Source organism: Eutrema salsugineum, unplaced genomic scaffold (genome assembly GCF_000478725.1).
Source record: "Eutrema salsugineum unplaced genomic scaffold, Eutsalg1_0 scaffold_2, whole genome shotgun sequence".
Lineage (NCBI taxonomy): Eukaryota > Viridiplantae > Streptophyta > Magnoliopsida > Brassicales > Brassicaceae > Eutrema > Eutrema salsugineum.
In genome coordinates this window covers 18486332-18509127 of record NW_006256829.1, presented here as the reverse complement: position 1 = coordinate 18509127, position 22796 = coordinate 18486332, and the positions used below count along the sequence as shown (strand labels likewise).

At 38.6% G+C, this 22796-nt stretch overlaps 1 protein-coding gene across 1 annotated transcript; it reads right to left on the bottom strand.

Annotated features, from left to right (window-relative positions):
- Positions 1-258: 258 nt before the first annotated feature.
- On the bottom strand, positions 259-5450 carry LOC18017938 (non-lysosomal glucosylceramidase). Its single transcript, XM_006402150.2, has 20 exons — positions 5312-5450; positions 4984-5054; positions 4722-4826; positions 4476-4532; positions 4330-4400; positions 4117-4216; positions 3927-3994; positions 3736-3836; positions 3538-3641; positions 3404-3457; positions 3257-3312; positions 3088-3126; positions 2835-2979; positions 2564-2745; positions 2431-2498; positions 2275-2347; positions 2143-2204; positions 1114-2044; positions 746-1036; positions 259-647 (listed from the first exon to the last, which is right to left on the bottom strand). Exons 2-20 carry the CDS (start codon positions 5047-5049, stop codon positions 347-349), a joined length of 2874 nt encoding a protein of 957 aa, XP_006402213.1. The 5' UTR covers positions 5050-5054; positions 5312-5450; the 3' UTR covers positions 259-346.
- Positions 5451-22796: the final 17346 nt, after the last annotated feature.

Genomic DNA, 22796 nt, shown 5'->3' with positions numbered 1-22796 from the left:
AAGGCGAAAAGGGTGTTTTGGGTATGCTAGGTTAGTTTTGTAAAAAAAATAAAAGTGCGTTAAACCAGTAATATAGATACTTTCTAATGTTAGTGTAGTAATCCTCCCTTTATTTTTTTGGATACTATCATAGATATAAATATGTGGTAAGAACACGTATAAGATGATATGGCTTTCAAGCTGAGTTCCTAAACACACCTTTTTAGTCCATCCTTTGAAAGTTAGAACTTCCTTGTCGTCGATATTAGGAATGATATATCTATTGTGATATAAGTATTATAGGTTTAGCGTTTCACATTACAACAAGCAATTGTAATAAATAATGATGTATGAATAACGTATGTAGTCAATGAGTGTATGACATCATTCTCCGGCAAGTATAGTCGAACAAAGTCTGGAGTGTGCCTTTGGGCGATGCTTCATTTGGTAGGTTCAGAAGCCTAGAAACCCGAGAGAAACCAATATCATGTTTCATTAGAGAACTAGGCTCTGATACTGGTTCTGGCTCTGGTTCAAGATCATGTTGCTGTTGTACACTAGTTTTTGTCAATGCCCATTGCATAGCCCATATGGCAAGGGGACGCATGTAAGTCAATGATCTATACTGATCATTCGTGTTCCAAGCTTCAGGCGTTTGAAAGGAGTAACTGTTTTTAGCACATTCAGACAGTATCAGACACTTGAAAGATTATATGATTGATTCTAAGAGTGAGACGAAGAGAACAATAACCAACATAAAGCTTACCCAAGCCCAGTTTCAGACCAAGCAGCCTCGTACACGCCACTTGCTGTCTGAAACGCCATGTCAGTTAGACCTTCTTGGATCATTGTTGCAGAGATTGCATATGTAACACCAGACCATATCTCTCGTGATTGCATCGATGCTGTATCAACTTTACCATTGGGATGCATCCCATTTACAGCCCCACGTTTCCCATCTTTAATCTTCATCACATTGAAGTTGTAAACTTTCTCCAAAGCTGTTCTAGCCTTATCTTCATCTACAATAGGCAAAAGTCCTGATGCTCGTGCATACCTGAAATTGTATCAAATCACATTAGTCCTAACTAAAATCCATAACGTTTACTTCTTAAAGAAAGTTGTGGAACACACCATTGACCAGCTAGTTGATCAGCCTGTATAGACGAGCTATACTGACTTCCACTGTTGTCGTAGTTAAAGTAAGATCCATTCCACAACTTCTTCTCATACACATCTTTTGCTTTCTGAAACTTTGACCAGAAATAGTCTTGAGAGTTCTTGTCACCAACTTCGCGTGCTAATGCAGATGCAGCTTGTAATGCAGCCACCCAAAGTCCACCACAGTATGCGCTAACACCAGACGCTGACCATGTGTCGTAAGTCTGATCTGGAAATCCTTCGTTCTCAATCATTCCATCGCCATCTTTATCAAACTGAGCCATATACGCCATAGCAACATACACGGAGGGCCAGACTGCTAATGCAAACTTCTTGTCTCCAGTGGCAACTACATCTCGGTACACTTGGAGGACGAATTTGGGATTCAAATCTTTCCACCGATCTGTATTGTGAAGATTATATCCATTAACTTCAAACCAAGGGTCGTTGATGCCTAAGTCATGAGGAACTGCACCAAGAACCTTTCTCTGAACCCATTGTCCTTCACTAAGAGTTTTCACTTTAGTGGGATCATGTAACATCACCGCTGCAGCAAAATCTCTCTGGATACTAAGTTCAAGTTTTGGAAATAGCATCACCAGTGCAAAAGACGCATAGAAATGAACATCGTATGTGTTCCACATACGGTATTCGATCCCTTCTAGGTAAAGGAAGTGCCCAATGTTCTCTTCTCCTTCCTCGAGTAATTTTGTGCCAAATGCAGAGTTTGATGTTGTAGATGCATGAAGTTGCTCAAGCGTAGAAGCCATTTTTTCAAGAACAGAGATAGCGGTATCATTCTGATGCGGTACATCGATAATGTTCTTCATACTGTGTTGGGATTTTTCAAGTGTGAACTTCTTTTCTCTGACTACTGCCAAGCTATGAAGTGGTGGTGATCCATCTGCAGAATAAAATAGAAAACAAAAAAAAACATGAGAACATTGCATCGAAAATTCATGTTGAAAGCAGATATTATTATCTGAAATTCTCCAAATCTACCTGTCCAAAGAGTTCCTCCGGAATTAAGATAGTAAAGCTCGTTGAATAGAGTGATAGGGTACCTACAAACATCAAACACGTTTGTGATAATGTTATAAAAGCTATTGTATAGAAGCTGAACAAAAGCCTCACCATGCAGGCAGCCTTTTATCTTCAAGTACTGGTCTTTGCCAAGCTTCTATCAAAGATTCCCATTGACTATATCCTGTTCCATATAAGAGTGTCACTGAAGCTTCATTCTGAAGTGAAGCAAAGGAAATATATATTTTATGATGATTAGGTCTTTACCAAGAATAGCATCATATGCAATTTGTGCTGCAGCATCACCATGCGTGCCATAAAACTTTGTGTAACGCCTGAAAAGAGTTTTTTTTAGAAATACTGTCTTTAGCCATGCAGAATATTCCAGAGAAAAAATTACCTTGAATATATTTTACCGCTTGGAAATTGCACTTCAGGGCAGTCCCATGCCAGAGAAAATGTGACAGTCCGTGTCTCTCCTGGTGGGACTGTTGCAGAGGCTGCTACTGCTGCCCCAATTGATGACCCGCGCTCTGATTGCATCGATGTCTCAGAAGCATTGAGGTGATCAAAAGAACCTTGCTGTAACAAAGAAATGGTGGATACTATATATCACAAACAAGAGAGGAGAATTTGTGAGTTTCTTCTTAACAAATGGTAAGAATGCCAACCTCTTTTATAGTCTCCCACATATCTTTTGCTGTAATTCCGTTCTGCTTTCCAGATACTATGAAAAAAGGGCAGATTGAGACACTAACACCATCAGTCGCCTGAGCTGAAATCGCGTATGACAAAGAAGGTAACCCCTTTGCTGTTCTGAATCAGAAATACCAAGCAAAAAAGTTTAATCATTCAGAGTTTAATAGTTAATCACCAACAATACATTAGTTTCTTGTCCTGATTTGGTCCAATGGAAGAACTTACTTGTGGTGTAAGAGCACACCCTGGACTCCATCATTCATCCTATTATGAGCATCAAAGTTAGTCCACACACGTATAAAATTCAAGAACTTCCATCTCTTAAAAGTAGGAGAGCAAAGCCACAAACTATGATCAAATTTGATGAATACACAATAAAAGTATGTATTTATACATTATCTTGGAGTTGTAGTGGCCACCAGAGAACTCTGAGTCCCCTCCAACAGAATTCTGAACCAAAGAATAAACATTATCATGAATATATCAAAAGGAACGGTAGAACAAAAGGCAAACATATGAGTGCATTAATCAAGTATCTCACCGTCCAAGTAAAGAGCAATGTCGCATCTGCAGTAGTGTTTCCGAAATTATGAAGCTGATGAATATATGGTCAAACTCATCAGTACCATGTTAGCACAAAAAAAAAAAATCGACATACAATTCTAAACTCCATACCGTGAAAGTGAAAACAGACACAGGAAAACTGCTATCTTTGTAGTTGTGAGGTATGAAAGGTGAAACTTGACGACAAACAATTCTAAGCTCTGGATCAGGTTCACCTATACAAACAAAAAATGAAAAGGTTTCAGCCTCATTACCACAGACGGAGCAATATCTACGATTGTGAAACTCTATATACACAAAATATATTACCCTCATACATTGTCCAAGACCTTGGATATAAAGCATGATATGTAGACTTGTCTCCTGTTAGATTCCAGTCCCAAGAGCCAATTCCACATTCCGACTCTTGTCTATTTGTTTACATATATTTTTAATCATCTCAAGAAAAGAATATTCACTGCAAGCTAACAAGCAGCAAAGAGTTCTGTATAGTAGCTTACTTTCCCAGCTTTGGGTTCCTAGGACATAACACGCTTGAGTATTTTTTACCATTACGTGAAACAAATGCCTGCATCAACATGTTCACCCATTTAGCAATTAAACAGGGCTTCACATCATCATCATCACAATCATCCTACAACTATATTCTACCAGTTTTACCCTGAGAATTCTGTTAATTTTGTTACTTACTGAGAACTGATTTGCAAGAACTGGTTCATCTTCACATTTTGGAGGGAATAGCTGCCATCTTTGGAATTCACCTTTGAAACTCCTTCCTATGCTACCAGCACTGCATGTAACCACAGATAAGTAAGAGCATTCTGTACGCGTTCGAATGAACAAGGTTGCAATTACGATATATACGAATATCTTCGACTTGAGTGATAAAAAAGGAAAACATACCCAACACCTCCAAGTGGAACACCATGGGAAGATGTCACAGAGTGCTTGGAGAATGGATCTATGAAGGCCAGCTGCAATTAATAGGTTATTAAAATATGCTATGTTCCCAAAAGAAAACTTATTTGTCTAGAACGAATCTGTTTTACCCTTCCTTTCGCGGCTTCTTCTCTGCAAAGAAACCATAACCGAATGCCAACAGGAGCCTACGAGAACAAAACATTTACAAAGAGTGAACTTATGCGGTTGCAGGTTTCCCAAATTCCTAATTTCTTGTTTCCATCACAGTGTTTTCTACATGTTATATGAGAATTTTCTTGGCATTGTGATGAAATGTAAACATTCTGCAAATTCAATAACAAACACTATTTGGAACGTTTGATAATCATTAGTACCAGCTGAAATATCTCTTTAGCGGTTAGAGCGAATTCCCGGGGAGCCTTTACGTCACTGTCTATCTTTCTTTGCCATGTCAATGATGCAGGTACTGCCGGATCAACCTGATTTCATAAGTATGAGACAAATTAAAACACCAAGACAACTTTTCTTCAAAGAAAAGCAATGTTGATAAGTAACAAGTCTCAGAGATTCTGTATCTTAAAGAATCAACGAAACTCAAAGATCAAGGTAACTGCAGGAGAAAAAAAAAAAGCTTACTTTAGTAGCAGAAGACTGGAAAGATTTTACATCTTCACCATTATTTATGATCTTTTCATCGGACATGGTTCCTGATACACAACAGACAAAAAAAGAAAATTTAAGATTCAATCAAAATTGCCCAATAAGAGTGATCCAATATGAGGTGAGCAATTAAAAAAAAATAATAACAAACAAACAAATGGTGATAAACTAAAGTATAGTTAATGGAAACGTAGTAGAGGAAGAATAACCACAACAATGATTAACAGAAACACATAATTGTTCTGCATTACAAATATTCATGAAGACGAAAATTAAGAAAACGAAGAGTCACAGAAACGATTACTCTGAATTTGAAGCAGGAGAAGGATGAGAGATGTTGAATCGAACAAGTGATTGGATAAAGAGAAGCAAAATAATGTGGGAAAAAAATAATTGGAGAATTGTTGTAACAGAGATGATCAAGACGAAGAAGATAGATTAAAATTTTGTAAATTGATTATGAAAAAATTAGAAAAAATTCGGGACTTTTTCAACAGAAAGTGAATGGTGAGAGGTTTATGATGTGGACGGTTGTGACTTGTGGAAAAGAGAGTTTAATAAAAGTATATCTCCTTAATAATTGGATAAATATGGCCCAACTACCATTCTTCTTTTATTATCACTTTATTACAAATTAACTGATATTTCAACAAATCTTCTTAATTCGGCCAAAATATTTAATATTTTTATTTCTTAGAAATTTACAAATTTTGTAATTAATCGTAGGATTCGAAGACCAATAAAAAAAAGTCGTAATACATTGTAGTTTTGACTGTTAAATTCGTAATAAAAAAAAAAACAACAACAATCATTAACACAAGACGCGCGATGCTTAGATGGCAAAGAGAATAACAATTTGTATTAAAATAATGAAAATGAGAAAATAATGAAGTATTGTGTTAGAAATTATTTCTTCTAGTACAGAGGATAAAAATCGTTTTAGAAACAACAGAAAATTGAACACGAGAGTAAATCTGAAAAACTTAATCATCTATTCTATTAAAACATAAGCACATTTAGTACTTATATCCAAACACTCCTAAAGTTATTTTAATAATATTTTATTTTAATTTTATATTTAATATCCGAAAATTAGTTATTAATTTATATATTTTTAGATTTCCTAAAATCTAGGTCATCTTTAATTTTAATTTCAAATTATTAGAAATTTAATTAAATTTAGTTACAAAAATTTGCATTCAATTTAATTTAAATTCAAAAAATTCAAAAAAATTATAATTAAATTCTATTACGAAAATTTAGATAATAATTTTAATATTTTAGAATTTCTTAAATACAGGAAAAATTTAATTTTAATTTTTAAATTTAAAAAATATTTTTATAAAAATGCATAGTAAATAAATATTTTATTGTATTTTATCATAAACAATCGGTTTAAAATATCAAATATTTGAGATTAATAAATATTTATATTATACAATAATATGATCGAGCTGATTAGAGTTATATATATATATATTTAAGGTCCATGAGTTAATTTATTAAAACATGTAAGATATTAAGATGATTTGAGACAATTAAACTAACAGGTTAGCCCGTTTATTTATATATATATATATTTTTTTTTTTTAATAGCACAATATAGTAAATAAATGTTTTCTTATATTTTTTCATAATTAATTGGTCCAAATAATATTAGTAAATATTTATAGGGTTATACAATTATAATTATAGTCTTATTAAAAATGATTTAAGAAAACTAAACGAATAGATTAGAAAATTCATAGATATATAGATTGTTTATATGTAAATCTAAATTCACATAATAACAAAGTTTATAATTAACATTAGATCAATGTATACTTAATTAACGTATACTCTTATTCTACTAATATACAAATTTTATTGTTGAAAATTAAAATATGATAACAATTTTTTGATTTGAAAAAATAAATAACAAAAATAAATTATATCTAAACAAAAAAGATAAATGCAAATTATATCAGAAATAAAAAATAAAACATTCCCGTGCGGACGCACGGGGTTAAAATCTAGTTTTTCATTACAACAGCAACAACCACTTAGGGAATAAACTATCATTTTTAAGGACAATATAAGTGAATTTTCTCGAGTGTGTTACTTTTTAGGGGACTTTTTGAAAAATAATACCTCTCAAAGACAGTTTTTTAGTTTGGTGGACTTTTTCCACTGTTTTGCCACTATGCAACTAATGAAAGAACCATAATACCCCTGTGTGATATTGTGTATGCGATGACTTAGGTAAGAGTTTATTACTGATGTTGGACTAGTAAAATAAAAAAAACACCCTACTGTTAAATATACAGCTGTCACCGTCGAGACATTTTTTCCGGCGAGAAATTAACTCTCTTAAAGTCTTTTTCGTCAATACTTCACGCAATGGCAGGTCATTAATCATGAACTCAATGAATCTATATGTTTGGCTACTGAGAATCGTTCCGTCGAGTTTACTTTCTTTTTTTGGTGAGAAATTTTTGGTCTGTCTGCAATTGTTAAAGATTCTCTTTTGTGTGTTCAAGCAAACAATAGTTTATCCCGAAGATTGTTTGCTTCCGGACAATATCCTACCCGTCGATTGAACATCTATTCGAAACCTACCGATACTCTAACGCTTGTTCATGAGGCTTTACGAGGTACGGCTGAGTTCGAGTTAATTAGAAAGTCCTGTTTCGGGAGGTTTTACGACATCCCTGTAATTAGGGCACCTATTTCTTGCAAACTTGTCCACGCCTTACTGTGCCGGCAGTTAGTCACAAAGAGAAAGTACGAAATGTGGCAGTTTTCGGTGGATATCCTATCAGGTTTTCGCTTAAGGAATTTGAAAATGAGACAGTGCTTCCATGTGGGGAGTTTGGGGAAGACTACAATCCTGATTCAGTATTTCAAAATGAAGCATTAGGTGCAGATGCATATTGGAGGAAGCTTATAAGAGATGATAAGAGAACTACATGTGCGGATATAGCCGAGATGTTGAAGACGGGTAAAAACATGAGTGGTGGGCGAAAGCTGCGTCTTGTTCTCATTCTGATAGTTGAGTGTGTTTTAATAGCCAGAAATCAGATACACCAGCCAACGCCTAGATATGTTAGACTTGTTGACGACATTGACGCGTTTTGTAATTTTCCATGGGGCAGAGAGGCTTTTTTGGTGACAATAGCTTCTATGACACCTGCACGTAAAACTTTTAAGAAAACGGAAGACCCCGTTGCGCATTTCGTCCAACAGTTGAAACAAGAGACGTATAGGATGCAAGGATTTCCTTTGGTTCTACTACTTGTGGCATTGAGAATGGTACCTGGACTGTTGGCCAAGCTTCAGGAAGCACCAGATACCCCAAGATTGCTTGATTTGAACACAATGGGATTGTCAAAGCACTCTGCTTTGACAATGAACCAGGTGCATGATGCTGAGTCCGATGAAAATGTAAGTGTATCCCTTTCATGAAGCAGTTAATTTTGGATGTTTCTAGGTTAAATTTCCTGATTCGAGGTTATTATTTGGTAAGCATAGTTGGTCGTCCATTCAAACATTGGTAATGATTATGAATCTTATGATGGTTGGGGTGAGTGGGATGATGAAGTACGCGATCGCAAAGTTTTGTATATGGTGGAGTTGTTAAAGATAAGCCACAAGTTCAAGATAACAGATTGGCCTGGAGGCGACACGTCTATCCCTTTAACGAGTACTGAGCCCGATGTCCCAAAAGTGAGTCATAGGATTCATCTGATTGAAAGGCGGGGATTGAAGATATGCAACTCATTGAGTGACGAAACAGTGGGGATCATAGTAGGAGTACAGCAATTTTGTCTAGTGCCCCAGAAGACCCTGATGAGCGTGAGAAGTGGCTTATCGATCAAATTTTCAGGCTAACAGACAAGACGGCAAAGCTGGAGAATATTGTAGCGATGCCAGCTGGTGTAGGAGTTAATAGGAGGCAGCGTACACAAAATGTTCGAAAGGCTTCTAGGAAGAAAAAAAAAAGATGTAGGCTCTGAAGAAGGGTCAAATAATCTAAGTGATCATGATGTTTGGATGGAAGATCCTTGTGCTAAAAAAACTCCAATAAAACAATGCGGTCTTGATGAAGAGGTAAGTGGATAATCTATGTGGTGTTGTACTCTTACATAACATGGTAATTAATGGATTTAAAACTCTTCGGCAGGTGAGACGCAATAAAGCAGTCTCCATCGTTCATGATGCCGATGTAAGTTTCCTTATTGACTTTTTTATATTAAAGTCTAAATAATATGTTTTTAATGACTAAATTTTGATATAGTTTTTGCCGGCAGATGTTGCTATGGATGTTGATGATGACGATGGTGCATTTGTAAGTATTCTTCTGATCAAGTAATGACTATTGAGAACATAAATATCATGCTAATAAAATGCTTTTTATTTTATTTTTTTAAGTCTCCTCCCCTGAACTAGATTGGTTCCATGCTTAATAAGGTGAATTACCCTGGTCTTTTTTTTATCTTATGACTTATACATTTCGTTGTTTACATGGTAAAGAATTTTAAGGCCACTTCAAAGTATGTAAGAGATTGTTGTAGGGTAAAGGAATCTGCCAAGTTTCTGCAGACTGTGATTATGGACTTATAAGATCTATTTGTAAGGATCTTGATGAATTCCAGGTATGTTAATTCCGGATTAGATCTCTCGTAGTATTACAGTGTTAAGGATCTTGATGCATTGTTGTGAGATCCTCGAATAAATAGATTTGTATTAATGCATTCATGTACTCTGATGGAGTATTAGTACTGTATAGATGTTTGCATCCATTCCTTGTATCCATTATGGTTAGTTGCGAAGTTCATTTGTTAACCATAAGTCATTAGTAATATGGTTATTGTAACCAACGTTTTACAATTGACCATAATAAAAACTGTAAATGGATGAAGTCCAGTTCGAGATTTCTATAAGGCATATTCAGTGGACCTATATGGATCCATAAACTTATCGTATATTGCTGGCGGAAATAATATCGTATATGTTACAGGACAAAGAGAGAAGCAGTAATATATGTAATGATTGGATTAGTGGAAACCGGGATGAAGAAGTTTTGGCCAATTCCAGTTCTGAAATGGTACGTAGATGTTGAACTTTTATTATAATTAAATATATCAATTACTAAATGGACTGATGTATTCAGGTAGTAACTAAACCAAGTAACGGTAGTGGTGTATTTCAAAGATATGTAAGTAATTGTATATAGTTATATATTGTATTGTGCTTAAATATTTGTTTGTATGTTTATTATCATAGTTGTGCTTTCCGACGCTATGATACGTTCGGGCGGATTTCCTTATTGACTTTTTTATTCGAATTCCTTATTGCTTTTCGATGCTTTCCGAATGTGAATTAAATTGTTAGCTTAGCTATATGATAAATAATTAATAATAATCTTGATTTCATTGATTAGTATTATAGGACTGTCAATCGAATGTGGAGGGAAATTGTATCGGAGAACGAATGGCCACGAAATCTGTAGGAGCGTTTATTGTAAAAATGGTACGGCGAAGGGCTGACGATATTTTGTCAAAGGTTGATCCCACAGTATTCCGTGCTGTCGTCGACGCGCTGTAACACCCTGAAAATATGTAAGTGATCACTTTCATTAACTTTATGATGATATGTAAATCTTACATATGAGAGTATGCAGGCAGTACGGATTGGATGGTTATCCTTCGTTTGACAACGATTTTTTTCTAATGCTCGCTGATGAACATAAGCCTCTTAGCACGAGTACAAGTTTTTTTCACTAATGTGATCCATGTTTATTGTTTTTGATATAGAAAAATTATTGTATATATAATTTGGTTAAATGGGATTGTGTTCGGTTCAGGCAATAGAAAAGATGATGTATTACCTTGGTCGGAGACATTGTAAGCATATGAGATGGGAGAATAGTCTGTTCGCTGCACCGTGGTTAATTGAACATATAGTTGGTAAGTATAGATCTTTCAAGGCGATGAAGAACAAAGCTGCATACCGATGGGACAAGCAAATAGTAGATTTCGTACAGAAAGAAGGTAATGCGTGGTTGACCGACGTAAACACAATATACGTCCCTATGCTGTGGGGTGAAATGCATTGGGTAGGTTTGGTGATCGATTTGACTCTATGGAATGTTCAGATTATAGATCCAAACTCTGGCCTTGTCAATGACAAAAAAAAATGCTGGAGTATATGAATCCTGTGCTATCAGCGATTCCACGTATTGTAAGAAACCTCTGCCCCGGGCCGCAGACTCAATCTCGAGGATTAGATCCTTTTTCTTGGCAAAGAATAAGTGAACCTGATGTTGATGTTATTGTCGAGGACTCCGGACCTGTTACGCTGAAATTCCTGGAGCTATATTTGCATGCATACAATTGTGCGGCTGTAAAGTCTACTACTGTTGCTGAGATTCAAAATGGGTATGTTGTCGACATATACCAAGAACTGGTGATGCCAAGACAGTCGAATTGACTTATAATATATTATACATATGAAATGTTTTCTAAAGTGATGTAGAGACAATAAATTTGCTGTGAAAGATGTTATGATGCCAAACTATTGAATTTATGTTTTATCTTTTGGGAATAATTTTGTTCGTCTTTGCATTAAAATCATTTTCAACAGTCGTTATAATCCATAATCATTTGATTAAATGGATTACATTTTGTGTTCCAAATTATGTAGACAGAAACTGTCTTAACAAAAGTTGAAAACGATAAGTTTTCGCAACTTTATTAAAATCAGGAGTGAGTTTATTATTAAGTACACGTTAACATGATAGGCTTACCTAGACATGTTGGTAAAAAGATTAGAAAAGTACACATATATATTGTATTTTTGAATTGAACAAATATATATATTGTTTTGTGAACAACACTAATTAGGCTAATCGAGAACTAAAAATGGCATTCATCGCAACTATATTCACCTAGGCTAAGTGGACAAAATTGGTATAAGGTATAGTGGATAACAAAGATGTTAAGGAATGTAAATTTTATTAGACAATAACTGTGTTTAATAAACAGAGTAGGGAGACATAAATGTTTATTTTAGAACTCTAATTTGGCCATTCTAATACAACTCTGGCATAATATCGCAAAAAATTCTTGTCTCGTACACCCAGAAACAAGTGTCACATGGACGATTGATAACTAAGAGTTTTCAAGGCTCTTTGTAGAGGTTATCAATCCCCTGTCTTGTAGTACAAGGGGTTTCTCAATCCATATGTGGTGTTAGACACTAAACTATGTGATCAGGTTCTTAATTCAAGCAAACAAGTGTGGTTTTGATTAACTAATGACAACTACAAACTTAAAAATAAGATAAATGACTAAAGAAGTGATCAAACAAAGAACTAAACAAATGACAAGTGATGAGAATGTATGTATGATGATGAGAAAGGTCTTAGACATGATAGTGGATTAGGGTGCCTTCAGTGATAAACTAGTGAGCTAATGAACCATATGATCAAGCAAACCATTCAACTTAAACATTATTGATTAAGCTAATCCTCTCATGAAGGTATCAACTTCTATGCTAAAACAGCTTCTAACCTAATCATCATTAGTGAAACATGAATCAGCAAGCATTAATAACCAGTTTAATCTGTCATTTAAGCATATAAACAATCATTTCCATGATGAATAACACTTAAACCTCTAACAACCTTGGTTCAGGCATTTCATCAAACACTTTTGGTGCATGAAATACCCAGAATCTAGACCACATATGATGTGTATGGATCTAGCATTAAGAACAGGTTGTAGAGAATGGAATATGCATGATCTAACCCCTAAGCTCACTAATCTATCACTTAAGCACCCTAATCTATATATCTAAGACCTTAATATGGAGATTACTCACTAATCATGATCAACACACTAGATCCTTTGCAAGATGTGTTGTTAATCATGATTAGAAGTGTATAGATGAAGAGATAGATGATAGATTTAGAAGAAAGCAGCTTTAAACACAAAGATCTCTTAAACTCTCTTGATTAAACACTCAATAATCGATATTTCTCTTCTTAGTGGAGTCTTTTCACAAAAGAGGCAAGAGACAAAGGGAATAAAGCTTAGTTCTTTAGGAAAAAAACCCTAAAAACTATTTATATCTCTCTAAAAACGAACCGGGTCAGCCCGGAACAAACCGGGTCCTGACCCGGCTTTAATGGATAAAGTGGAAATCCTGCGGGTTGGTCCAGTATCTCTCAGGTCGCATGCCCAAGTCGCAGTAGATGAAGAACTTGTCTTGTGAGACTTAAATCGCATTGTCTTAGCCACACGCCCAAGTAGGAGTGTTTTGCGAGTCTTTGTGCGGCTTAATCTTCTTCATCTTCAACTCGCAGGACCAAGGCGGTTTCTGGGGAATGTACATGTGTGCGGGTTGATCTCCATTACACACAGGTCGCAGGCTCAAGTCGGAGTAGATTGCGAGTGATCGTGCGGCTTAGTTCCAGGCGTGGCCAACTCGCATGCCTAAGTCGCACGATTGTGGACTTAGCGTTTTCCTTGCTCGGGAGCCTCAGACCTCATCTAGTGATAGCTTACCCGCACTTCTCAACTCGCAGCATCAACTTCCAGGCATTCATCTTCAGGCCTGCGAGTTAACCAGGTCGCAAGACTATCTCGCAGCATTCAGAGCAGCTTGGACCACTTCGCATTCCGGAAGGCTTAACTTCTAGGATATTGGTCCGAATTGTGTGATTCCAGTTGCAGAGGACATAAGACTCATATATCTTCAACTTTTGTGAAGGAACCTTCGGTTCTTGGGAAGTGGAAGGTTTCCTGGAGGGCTCATCTTCGCAGTGCATCTACACGATCAGAGAGAGGCGTCTAGACATGTGTTCATTCCGGAAACTTTATCTTCTTACTCATAGCTCCGAATTGAATGATATTGGACGTTCTGGAAAGAGGACTCAAATATCTCTGATTCTCATGAAGGCCCCGTAAACTGAATCGGCCTGGAAGTGCACCGTCCTTCGCATTATTCGGAGCTCATCGGGTCGGTCCAAAATGGCAGCGAGACAGGAGTTCCTTCCGACGAGCTTAACTCTCTGCTCAAGTGTCCGAATTCCATGATTCTACTTGCTCTGGAACCGTGATCCAATCCTCGCCAACTTTGATGAAGCACCCGACGACTGAATCGGACCGGAAGGTTCTCCGGACAGGAGATTTTGGAAACGTGTCTGCACCCGGAGATTTTGGCCGAGAGATTCATTAGCCGGTATGCGTTTTGGCCGATAAAATCCACCCGCGGTACATGAGAATGGCCGAGAAAAACCTTCCTGGCACGCGAGAATGGCTGAGAACCTCCTTTCAAGCTTTGATCACCATTTCTTTTCCTGGATTCATCTTTTCAGCTCCAAATAGCTCCAATTTTACCTGGTAAACACTCAAAACATGCAAAGACTCATTGGGACCTAATGCAACTCCTAAGTTCTAAAACAAACCCTAAGGACCTAAAATGCATGAAATAAAACATGATTTGGAATGAAATATGCAAACTAAATGATGCAAATTATGAACATATCAACTCCCCCACACTTGTCCTTTGCTTGTCCTCAAGCAAACAAGAACAAATGAGAGAGAGAGGTTGAATGCATGGGAGTTCACATTTCCTTTTTGAGAGAAGTGATCACAATGAGAATTCAAGTTCATGCCCAATTATGCAATGCAAAGCCATACTCAGATATATATCAACTCAGCAAGGAATCTCCACAAGTTATTCTCTCTCTCAACTCTTTCACATTCATTAAGCTTTTATCAGGTGAATCTCATGATGCAATGTTTAAACAAGCTGGCTTAGCTAGGGAGAGGCTATGAGATTAAAATGATCTCATCAGTGTTCAAGCGGGTTTAATGCAGCAAAGGGATCTCTCTATGAATGATCAAATTTTGGCAGAATGCTAAAGGTAAAAAGCAACCTATGCATACAAGGGCAAAGACTCATCACACCCCATCCTCTACTCAAAGCTTTCTCACTTGCTCACTCTCTCAAGAACCTCACTTTTCACACTTATCTTCCTCTCACTAGGGGACTTTTCACTTTCACTCTCAAGTCTTGGAGTTCAAACTTTACACAGCTCTTTTTCTTTTGCAACCTCTAGCCTCTTTTTTCTTTCTTTTCAAAACATTTGAGCATTTTGACTTCTTTTCTTTTCTTTTTACTTAGAGGCTAGACTCTTTCTTTTCAACACACCAGAGCTCACTTTCTTTAACTCAAAACTCCAAGACTGATTTCTTTTTCTTTCATTCCCCTAGCTATTTCCACTCTCTCTTTTCCACTCATCTCACCTTTTTCCAGTCACCAACAAGTCTTTTCCCCCACACTTACTCCTCGCCAATACTCTCAGTTCCTTGATGTTGGAACACAGCACTCAATGAGACCTGCCCTTGTCGCTCTAAACCTAACACTTTCTGCTAAGTTTGATCCAAGGTGGCCTTTCAATTCACACACAAACATTGGCTTGAAAAAAGGATGGGTTCAAGGTGAGGGAACTGATCCATGATGCGGATTCAGCTACTTGAGCTAAGGAAAAAGGGTGGTGAAAACAATGGTTCTAGCTCAAGTATGTATATCGGTATCCACAAGCTTTTTCAAACAATGCATCACAAGATATTTTCAAGTCAAGTTCAAGGTTCTCACTTAACTAGAGTTGAGTTTAATTCAAACTTGCTTCTCAGATTCAGATCATTTCAGACTTTGCAAGCACAGAAAAAGATTCACAAGCATATTCAATTCAAGTTCTCAAAGTGATGTACTCTCTAGAATACCTATCATTACTCCCTGCAAGATGCAACCTACATGAATATGCAATCTAGACTCAATACTAAAAATGAGAATGCAACTAATGATCATTTTTTTTGTGAAAATTTTCTGATTTTTCCATTTTTTTGGTTTTTATATGCACTTAGATGAGACTACATGAATATGCAACTAGAATGTGACTCAAGACTCAAAGTGTAAAATAAGAAAAGAGAAAACATGATTAGTAAAGGATGAAACTCCTCCCCCACACTTAAATAACACAGTCCCTTGTGTTATAAAAGCATAAGAAAGGAGTGAAAACAAAACAAACAAGTAAAATGCAAAAAGAAAAAGAAAATCTACATGCATATTACAAGGTTTGGAGTGTTACCTAGGAGCTGTGGAAGTCAGACCCCAATGAGTAAGAGGGGTTTGAAGTGTGACCGGATGGTGTCTCCCAAGAATGATGGCTTGCCTCATCAGACCCGTCGTCAAGATCCACCCAAGTTGTGCCATATGTGACCAGGGCTGTGCAGTTCATGGAACTCTCTCCAACTTCCTCTCTGTTCCTTGGTGAAACTGGTGTTGCAGACCCACCTTTGCAAGGGTTTTCAAGCTTCTTAATCCTCTTCTTCATCTCCTTGATGCACTTGGACATCTTGTGGATGGTTTTGTCTTGGTACTTGCACCATTGTTGGAGAATACCAATCTTTTGTTGAGCTCTGAACCCTGAAGTGCCTGGTTCCTCCCAGTTGTAATCATCAAAGTGGTATCTGTTTCCACCAAAACGTTTTTGAGGTGGAGGCAGATCAGCATCTTGAGCACCAGCAGCACTTGTGGTAGCATCTTCAGCGGTTGCTCTCTTTCCCTTGGAGGCTTCTTCTCTGCAAGCTTGCTTGTATGTGAGGATTGGTGGATCAGTTTGGACATTGTACAGCTCTTCCTTCAGCAAGAAGAAGTGAATGTTCCTCTTAACTTGGACTGTGGTGATGGAGGGATTGGGCAGGAGAGTTTGTGCTGGTTCACTGATGAGAGTCTTGAAGTTGTATACTACCTTGGTACCCACTCTTCCTTGGAGGAAGCCAATCTTATATAAATGTGCTTCATTAATCAGATCAAACCTTGCCTTGTTCTCCTTGAATCTGTACCCCTTGGCCTTCAAGATCTTTGTTACTTCCCATCCATGGGTCAGTTTTGCATCTTGCTTTGTAGAACCCCAAATGCAATTTTTGTAGAACATCAAAGACCTTGCTAATTGAGAGGCAAAGCAAAGTGGGTAACCATACCCTTCATAGGGCTCCCCATCTTCATGAGTTGGCATCAGCTGTTTCAGCCCCACACCAAGAAGCATCAGATCTCATTTGTGAACTCTTCTAACATCAATTTTGAAGTAGAAGCTGTGAGAGAGAATCTTGTGTACATATCTCAGCACTGGATTCCTTATCCAAGAGGACTTAGCTGTTCCAGCTGTGTACTTCCCAGAAGCAATTGATCTCCATAGAAGTTGAACCTCATCTTTTCTGAGATTGACCTGGTTGGAGAGATGAACATTTCTAGGTGTTGAAAACCCAAAAATCTCATTCAATTCTCTGAATGACACTGAATAGTCCTTTCCTTTCACAGTAAACTCCACATGTCCAAGTCCATCTCCTTGAAGAATTCTTGAATCCCTTGGGTAGTAAATGAAAGCTTCAAAGGAAGCCAAGAACTCTTGAGACTCCTCTTCATAAGCGATCTCTCTCATCTCCAAAAGTGACTCAATACCCATGTTCCCAAGCAAAGTTTTGACATCTTCATAGATGCCAATCTTCTTCAGAAAGTCCACATCAGGGAACCTCCCTTGCTGGATCTCTATCTGTTGAAACTTAGCCAGATAATCAAGTGTTTCTGGTTCAGTTTTCTTGAACCTCTTTGATCCCTCTTCAATGGTGCCTTGTGAACCACCAGCTGAGCTGCTTGAGTCACTTTCAGTCTGTTCACTCTCAGATACCACAGCCAACTGTTTCCCTTTCTTCTTGGAACCAGAAGCAACCACCAAAGCTTTCCCTTCATGCCTTGTCCTTTTTGGCGCTGGATCACATTTTCCTTGCTTTGTGGTATTCTTTGCTCCTTGACCTTTTTCTCTTGGCTGTGAAGACCCTGAGACCAAACCCTTGCCCTTGGATGCAGTGCCCTTCTTCTTGGCCAGAGAGTTGGTTCTTTCAGTCATCTGCCAAGAGATTCTCAAAAACAATGTTAGTACAAGAACAAGCTTCACAAAATTCTCCAAAATTTTGAAAAAAATTTGTTGCAAGAATCGATTTTAAAACCACATGAACAGGTTTCGCAAGCCAAGCATCAATCCAATAAGTTCATAGCAATGCAAAAACAAGAGTGCAAAGCAAGGACTCAGCAAGAAACTAATTCATTTCTTTTTTTTTTTAAAAAAAATCGATTTTTCTCATGAATTTCTTGCAACAATTTTCAAAACTCAAGAACAAGGAATTACCAACAAAGTGCTCTGTTTTCCAAGACTATCTAGCACCCTAACATTTATAAAAATAATTCCAAGGTCTAAAACAACCTATCAAAATCGATTCCACACCTTGAAGTTCAAAAATCACCATTGAAGAACATGGAAAAAGGTGAATTTTAACAGAATGAAATACCTTGGGATTAAGATGCGACGAGCTCGAAATGCAATCAGGATGATGTTAACAACTCAAAAACGAGCTCAGAGCACATTGAATCAACAAATTTGGTGGAGAAATGAGAGAGATATGATGAAAACAATGGAGAGAAATGAGAGAAAGAGTTGCAAACTCGGGTTTATGGTGAGGAAGAGAGAGTGTGGGACAGGGTCAAGCCTTTGGACTGGTGGTCAATAGATCTATTTTGACCAGTCAAGGCTTTGACCCGTCCTTTTCTCGTTGACCGGCCTCTTTTCTCTCCTTGTGCGACCGAGACCGTCGGGATCGAGCCGCAAGACCGTCTCGGTGTAGAACCGGAAATGTTTTTGTGCGACCTGGTCACTCTCTTTCTATCCCGCACGACCATCCTGCAGTAAAGATGCTAAGCTCGGTTTGATCTTTCCTCATTGCTGCGACCTAGTTCCATTGTGCCCAGCTGGCACGACCAAGTCGGAGTGATTTGCGAACATGTGTGCGGGTTAGCTTCTTTGTTCCCAGGTCGCATGACCATCCCGCAAGATTTGTGACTTAGACAACTCGGGCATTCTTCGTTTGCTGCGGCCTAGCCTCCATGCTTCCCAGGTAGCACGCCCGACCTGGAGTGAATTGCGAGTGGACGTGCGGGTTAAACTCCTTTGTTCCCAGGTAGCATGACTAAGGCGCACACTCTCAACACTTAGGCGTCTCAGCATCCTCTTCATTTTGTGCAGCCTGGTCCTTATGCTTTCCAGGTAGCACGCCCAACTCGGAGTAATTTGCGAGTCTTCATACGGGTTAGCTTCCTTGGGTTTCAGGCCGCAGCACCAGGTCGCAAAGTTTGGGACTTAGAACCCTTGGCCTTTCTTCATTTGTATGCGGCCTGGCTCCTCTGTTCCTAGCCAGCACGCCTAACCCGGAGTGATTTGCGAGTCTTCATGCGGCCTGGACTCCTCTCTTCTAACCCGCAGCACCAGCTAGCACAACCTTGGACTTAGATATTTTGGACTTCTTCTGTTTGGTGCGGCCTAGTCTTCTTTCTTCCCAGGTCGCAGGCCCAACTCGGAGTGAATTGCGAGTGGACGTGCGGGTTAAACTCTTGGACATCAGCTAGCACACCCAACCCGCAGGATTTTCCACTTAGTCACCTTGGCCCCTTCTTCTCCTTTGTGCGGCTTGGTCCTCTTTCACCAAGTAGCACGCCCAGGCCGGTGTAAATTACGAGTCCTGCTGCGGCCTGGGCTCTTCTCGATCTAAACCGCACACCTAGGTAGCACTGAGGCGTTCTCCAAGTTTTTCAGGCCCTAAACACTTCTCTCAGCCCTCTCACATGCTCCATTCCATTCATCACTGAGCTATGTCTTCCAAAAATCACCTAGAACCTGAAACCAACTCACAAAATCCATCAAAAATTTCTAAAACATAAAAGAAAAGAAAAGAAATAAAAGAACTATGTACAAAGATAAGCTTGGGGTGTCTCCCAAGAGCACTTTGTTTAAAGTCTCTAAGTTTGACTTTGGAAACCTGTTTAACAGGCTGGTGGTGGATCAAGAAGGGGAACTGATGTAGCTTCCTCCTTCCCTTGTGAAACTAAGTAATACTTGATTCTTTGGCCATTTACCACAAACTCTTGACCATTCTTCCCTTCTAACACGACAGCTCCATATGGTCTCACCTCAAGAACTTTAAAGGGACCAGACCATCTAGACTTAAGTTTTCCTGGAAACAACTTAAGCCTAGAGTTGAACAGCAACACTAGATCTCCTTCCTTGAACTCCCTTTTCAGAATCTTTTGGTCATGCAGAGCCTTGGTCTTTTCTTTATAAATCTTTGAACTCTCAAAAGCCCCAAGTCTTATCTCTTCAAGTTCATGGAGTTGAATGACCCTCTTCTCTTGAGCTGTCTTGATATCAAAGTTAAGCAGCTTCACAGCCCACAAAGTCTTGTACTCCAACTCAACAGGAAGGTGGCAGCTCTTCCCATATAGCAGATTGAAAGGTGATGTCCCAATTGGAGTTTTTAAGGCAGTTCTATAAGCCCACAATGCATCATCTAGCCTTTTGCTCCAATCTTTTCTGCTTGAGCTAACAGTCCTCTCAAGAATGGCCTTGATCTGTCTATTAGATACTTCAACCTGGCCACTAGTTTGAGGATGATAAGGAGTAGCTACCTTGTGTTTCACTCCATGCTTTCTCAGCAATCCTTCCAAAGTCTTGTTCACAAAATGAGATCCTCCATCAGATATAACAACCCTTGGAACTCCAAATCTTGGGAAGATAATGCTCTTGAACAACTTCACTACTACCTTGGAATCATTGGTAGGGGAAGCAATGGCCTCAACCCACTTGGACACATAGTCCACAGCAACAAGTATATACTGATTCCCATAGGATGAAATGAAGGGTCCCATGAAGTCAACTCCCCAGCAATCAAACATTTCAACTTCAAGAATTGGATTTTGAGGCATCTCACTCCTCTTTGATATGTTCCCATGCCTCTGACAGGCATCACATGCTGAAACAACTAACTGAGCATCTTTGAACATTGTGGGCCACCAAAACCCACTCTGAAGAACGTTTGCCACAGTCTTGAATGCTCCCATGTGACCCCCAAAAGCTGAACCATGACACTCTTGCAACACAGGCTGCATCTCCTCCTCAGCAAGACACCTTCTATACAGCTGATCTTTGTTCAGGATATAGAGGTAGGGCTCATCCCAATGGTATCTTTGAAATTCTCTGAAGAACTTCTTCCTGTGGTAAGCATCTAATTCAGGTGGTTCCACTCCACAAGCAAGATAGTTCACAATGTCTGCAAACCAAGGCATCCTCCTCTCTTGAATGCTGTCTACTTCTTCAAACTCCAAATAAGAATGGAGCACCATCAGTGATTCCTCAGGAAGACTGTCATTAAGAGGCACTTCAGAGTCAATTCTCAGCCTAGAGAGATGGCCTGCAGCTCCATTCTCTATACCCTTTTTATCTTGTACTTCCATATCAAATTCCTGAAGTAGAAGAACCCATCTTAACAGTCTTGGCTTGGCATCTTTCTTGGTCATCAGATACCTGAGGGCTGCATGATCAGTATATACAATGACTTTTGATCCCACCAGGTAGCTTCTGAATTTATCAAAGGCAAAGACTATTGCCAGCATTTCCTTCTCAGTAGTAGCATACTTCTCTTGTGCAGAGTCAAGTGTTCTACTGGCATAGTAGATAACATGTAGCTTCTTGTCTTTTCTTTGCCCAAGAACTGCTCCAACAGCAAAATCAGATGCATCTGTTATAACCTCAAAAGGAAGGGACCAATCTGGTGCCTGGACTATTGGTGCACTGACTAATGCATCCTTGATCATCTTGAAGGCCTCTTCACATTCAGCATCAAAGATGAATTCTACTTCTTTACACAACAGTCTTGTCGAGGGTCTGGCTATTCTTGAGAAGTCTTTGATAAATCTTCTGTAAAACCCTGCATGCCCAAGGAAACTCCTTATCCCTTTAACTGAAGTGGGGGTTTGCAGATTCACCATTACTTCCACTTTTGCTCTGTCAACCTCTATGCCCTTCTCAGATATCTTGTGCCCAAGAACTATTCCTTCCTGCACCATGAAGTGGCATTTCTCCCAGTTCAACACCAAGTTATGCTGCTCACATCTCTCCAAGACCTGTGGCAAATTAGAGAGACAATCCGAGAAGGAGGAGCCATAGACACTAAAATCATCCATGAACACCTCCACCTTCTCTTCAATGATGTCAGAGAAGATATGCATCATGCAACGTTGAAATGTGGTAGGGGCATTACAGAGACCAAAAGGCATTCGCCTGTATGCAAATGTGCCATAAGGGCATGTGAATGTTGTTTTCTCTTGATCTCGGGGATCTATGGGAATTTGGAAGAACCCCGAGTACCCATCGAGAAAACAAAAGAAGGGGTGGTTTGCAAGCCTCTCTAACATCTGATCAATGAAAGGAAAAGGAAAATGATCCTTCCTAGAGGCTGCATTGAGCTTTCTATAGTCTATACCTGTGACAGTCCTAGTAGCTATAAGCTCATCCTTCTCGTTTTTAACCACTGTGATCCTACCCTTCTTGGGCACAACATGAACAGGAGACACCCATCTTGAGTCAGAGATTGGGTAAATTATCCCTGCCTCAAGAAGTTTTAGTATCTCCTTCTTAACCACTTCCTTAAGGTTGGGGTTAAGTCGTCGTTGATGCTCAATAGAGGACATAGATTGGTCCTCTAGGTGGATCCTGTGGGTGCAAATGTCAGGAGAGATCCCTCTAATATCAGCCAAAGAATATCATATGGCTCTCCTGAACTTTCTTATCTCACTAAGCAATGCACTCTCTTGATGCTCTAATAAGCTATCATTGATGATTACTGGATATGTGG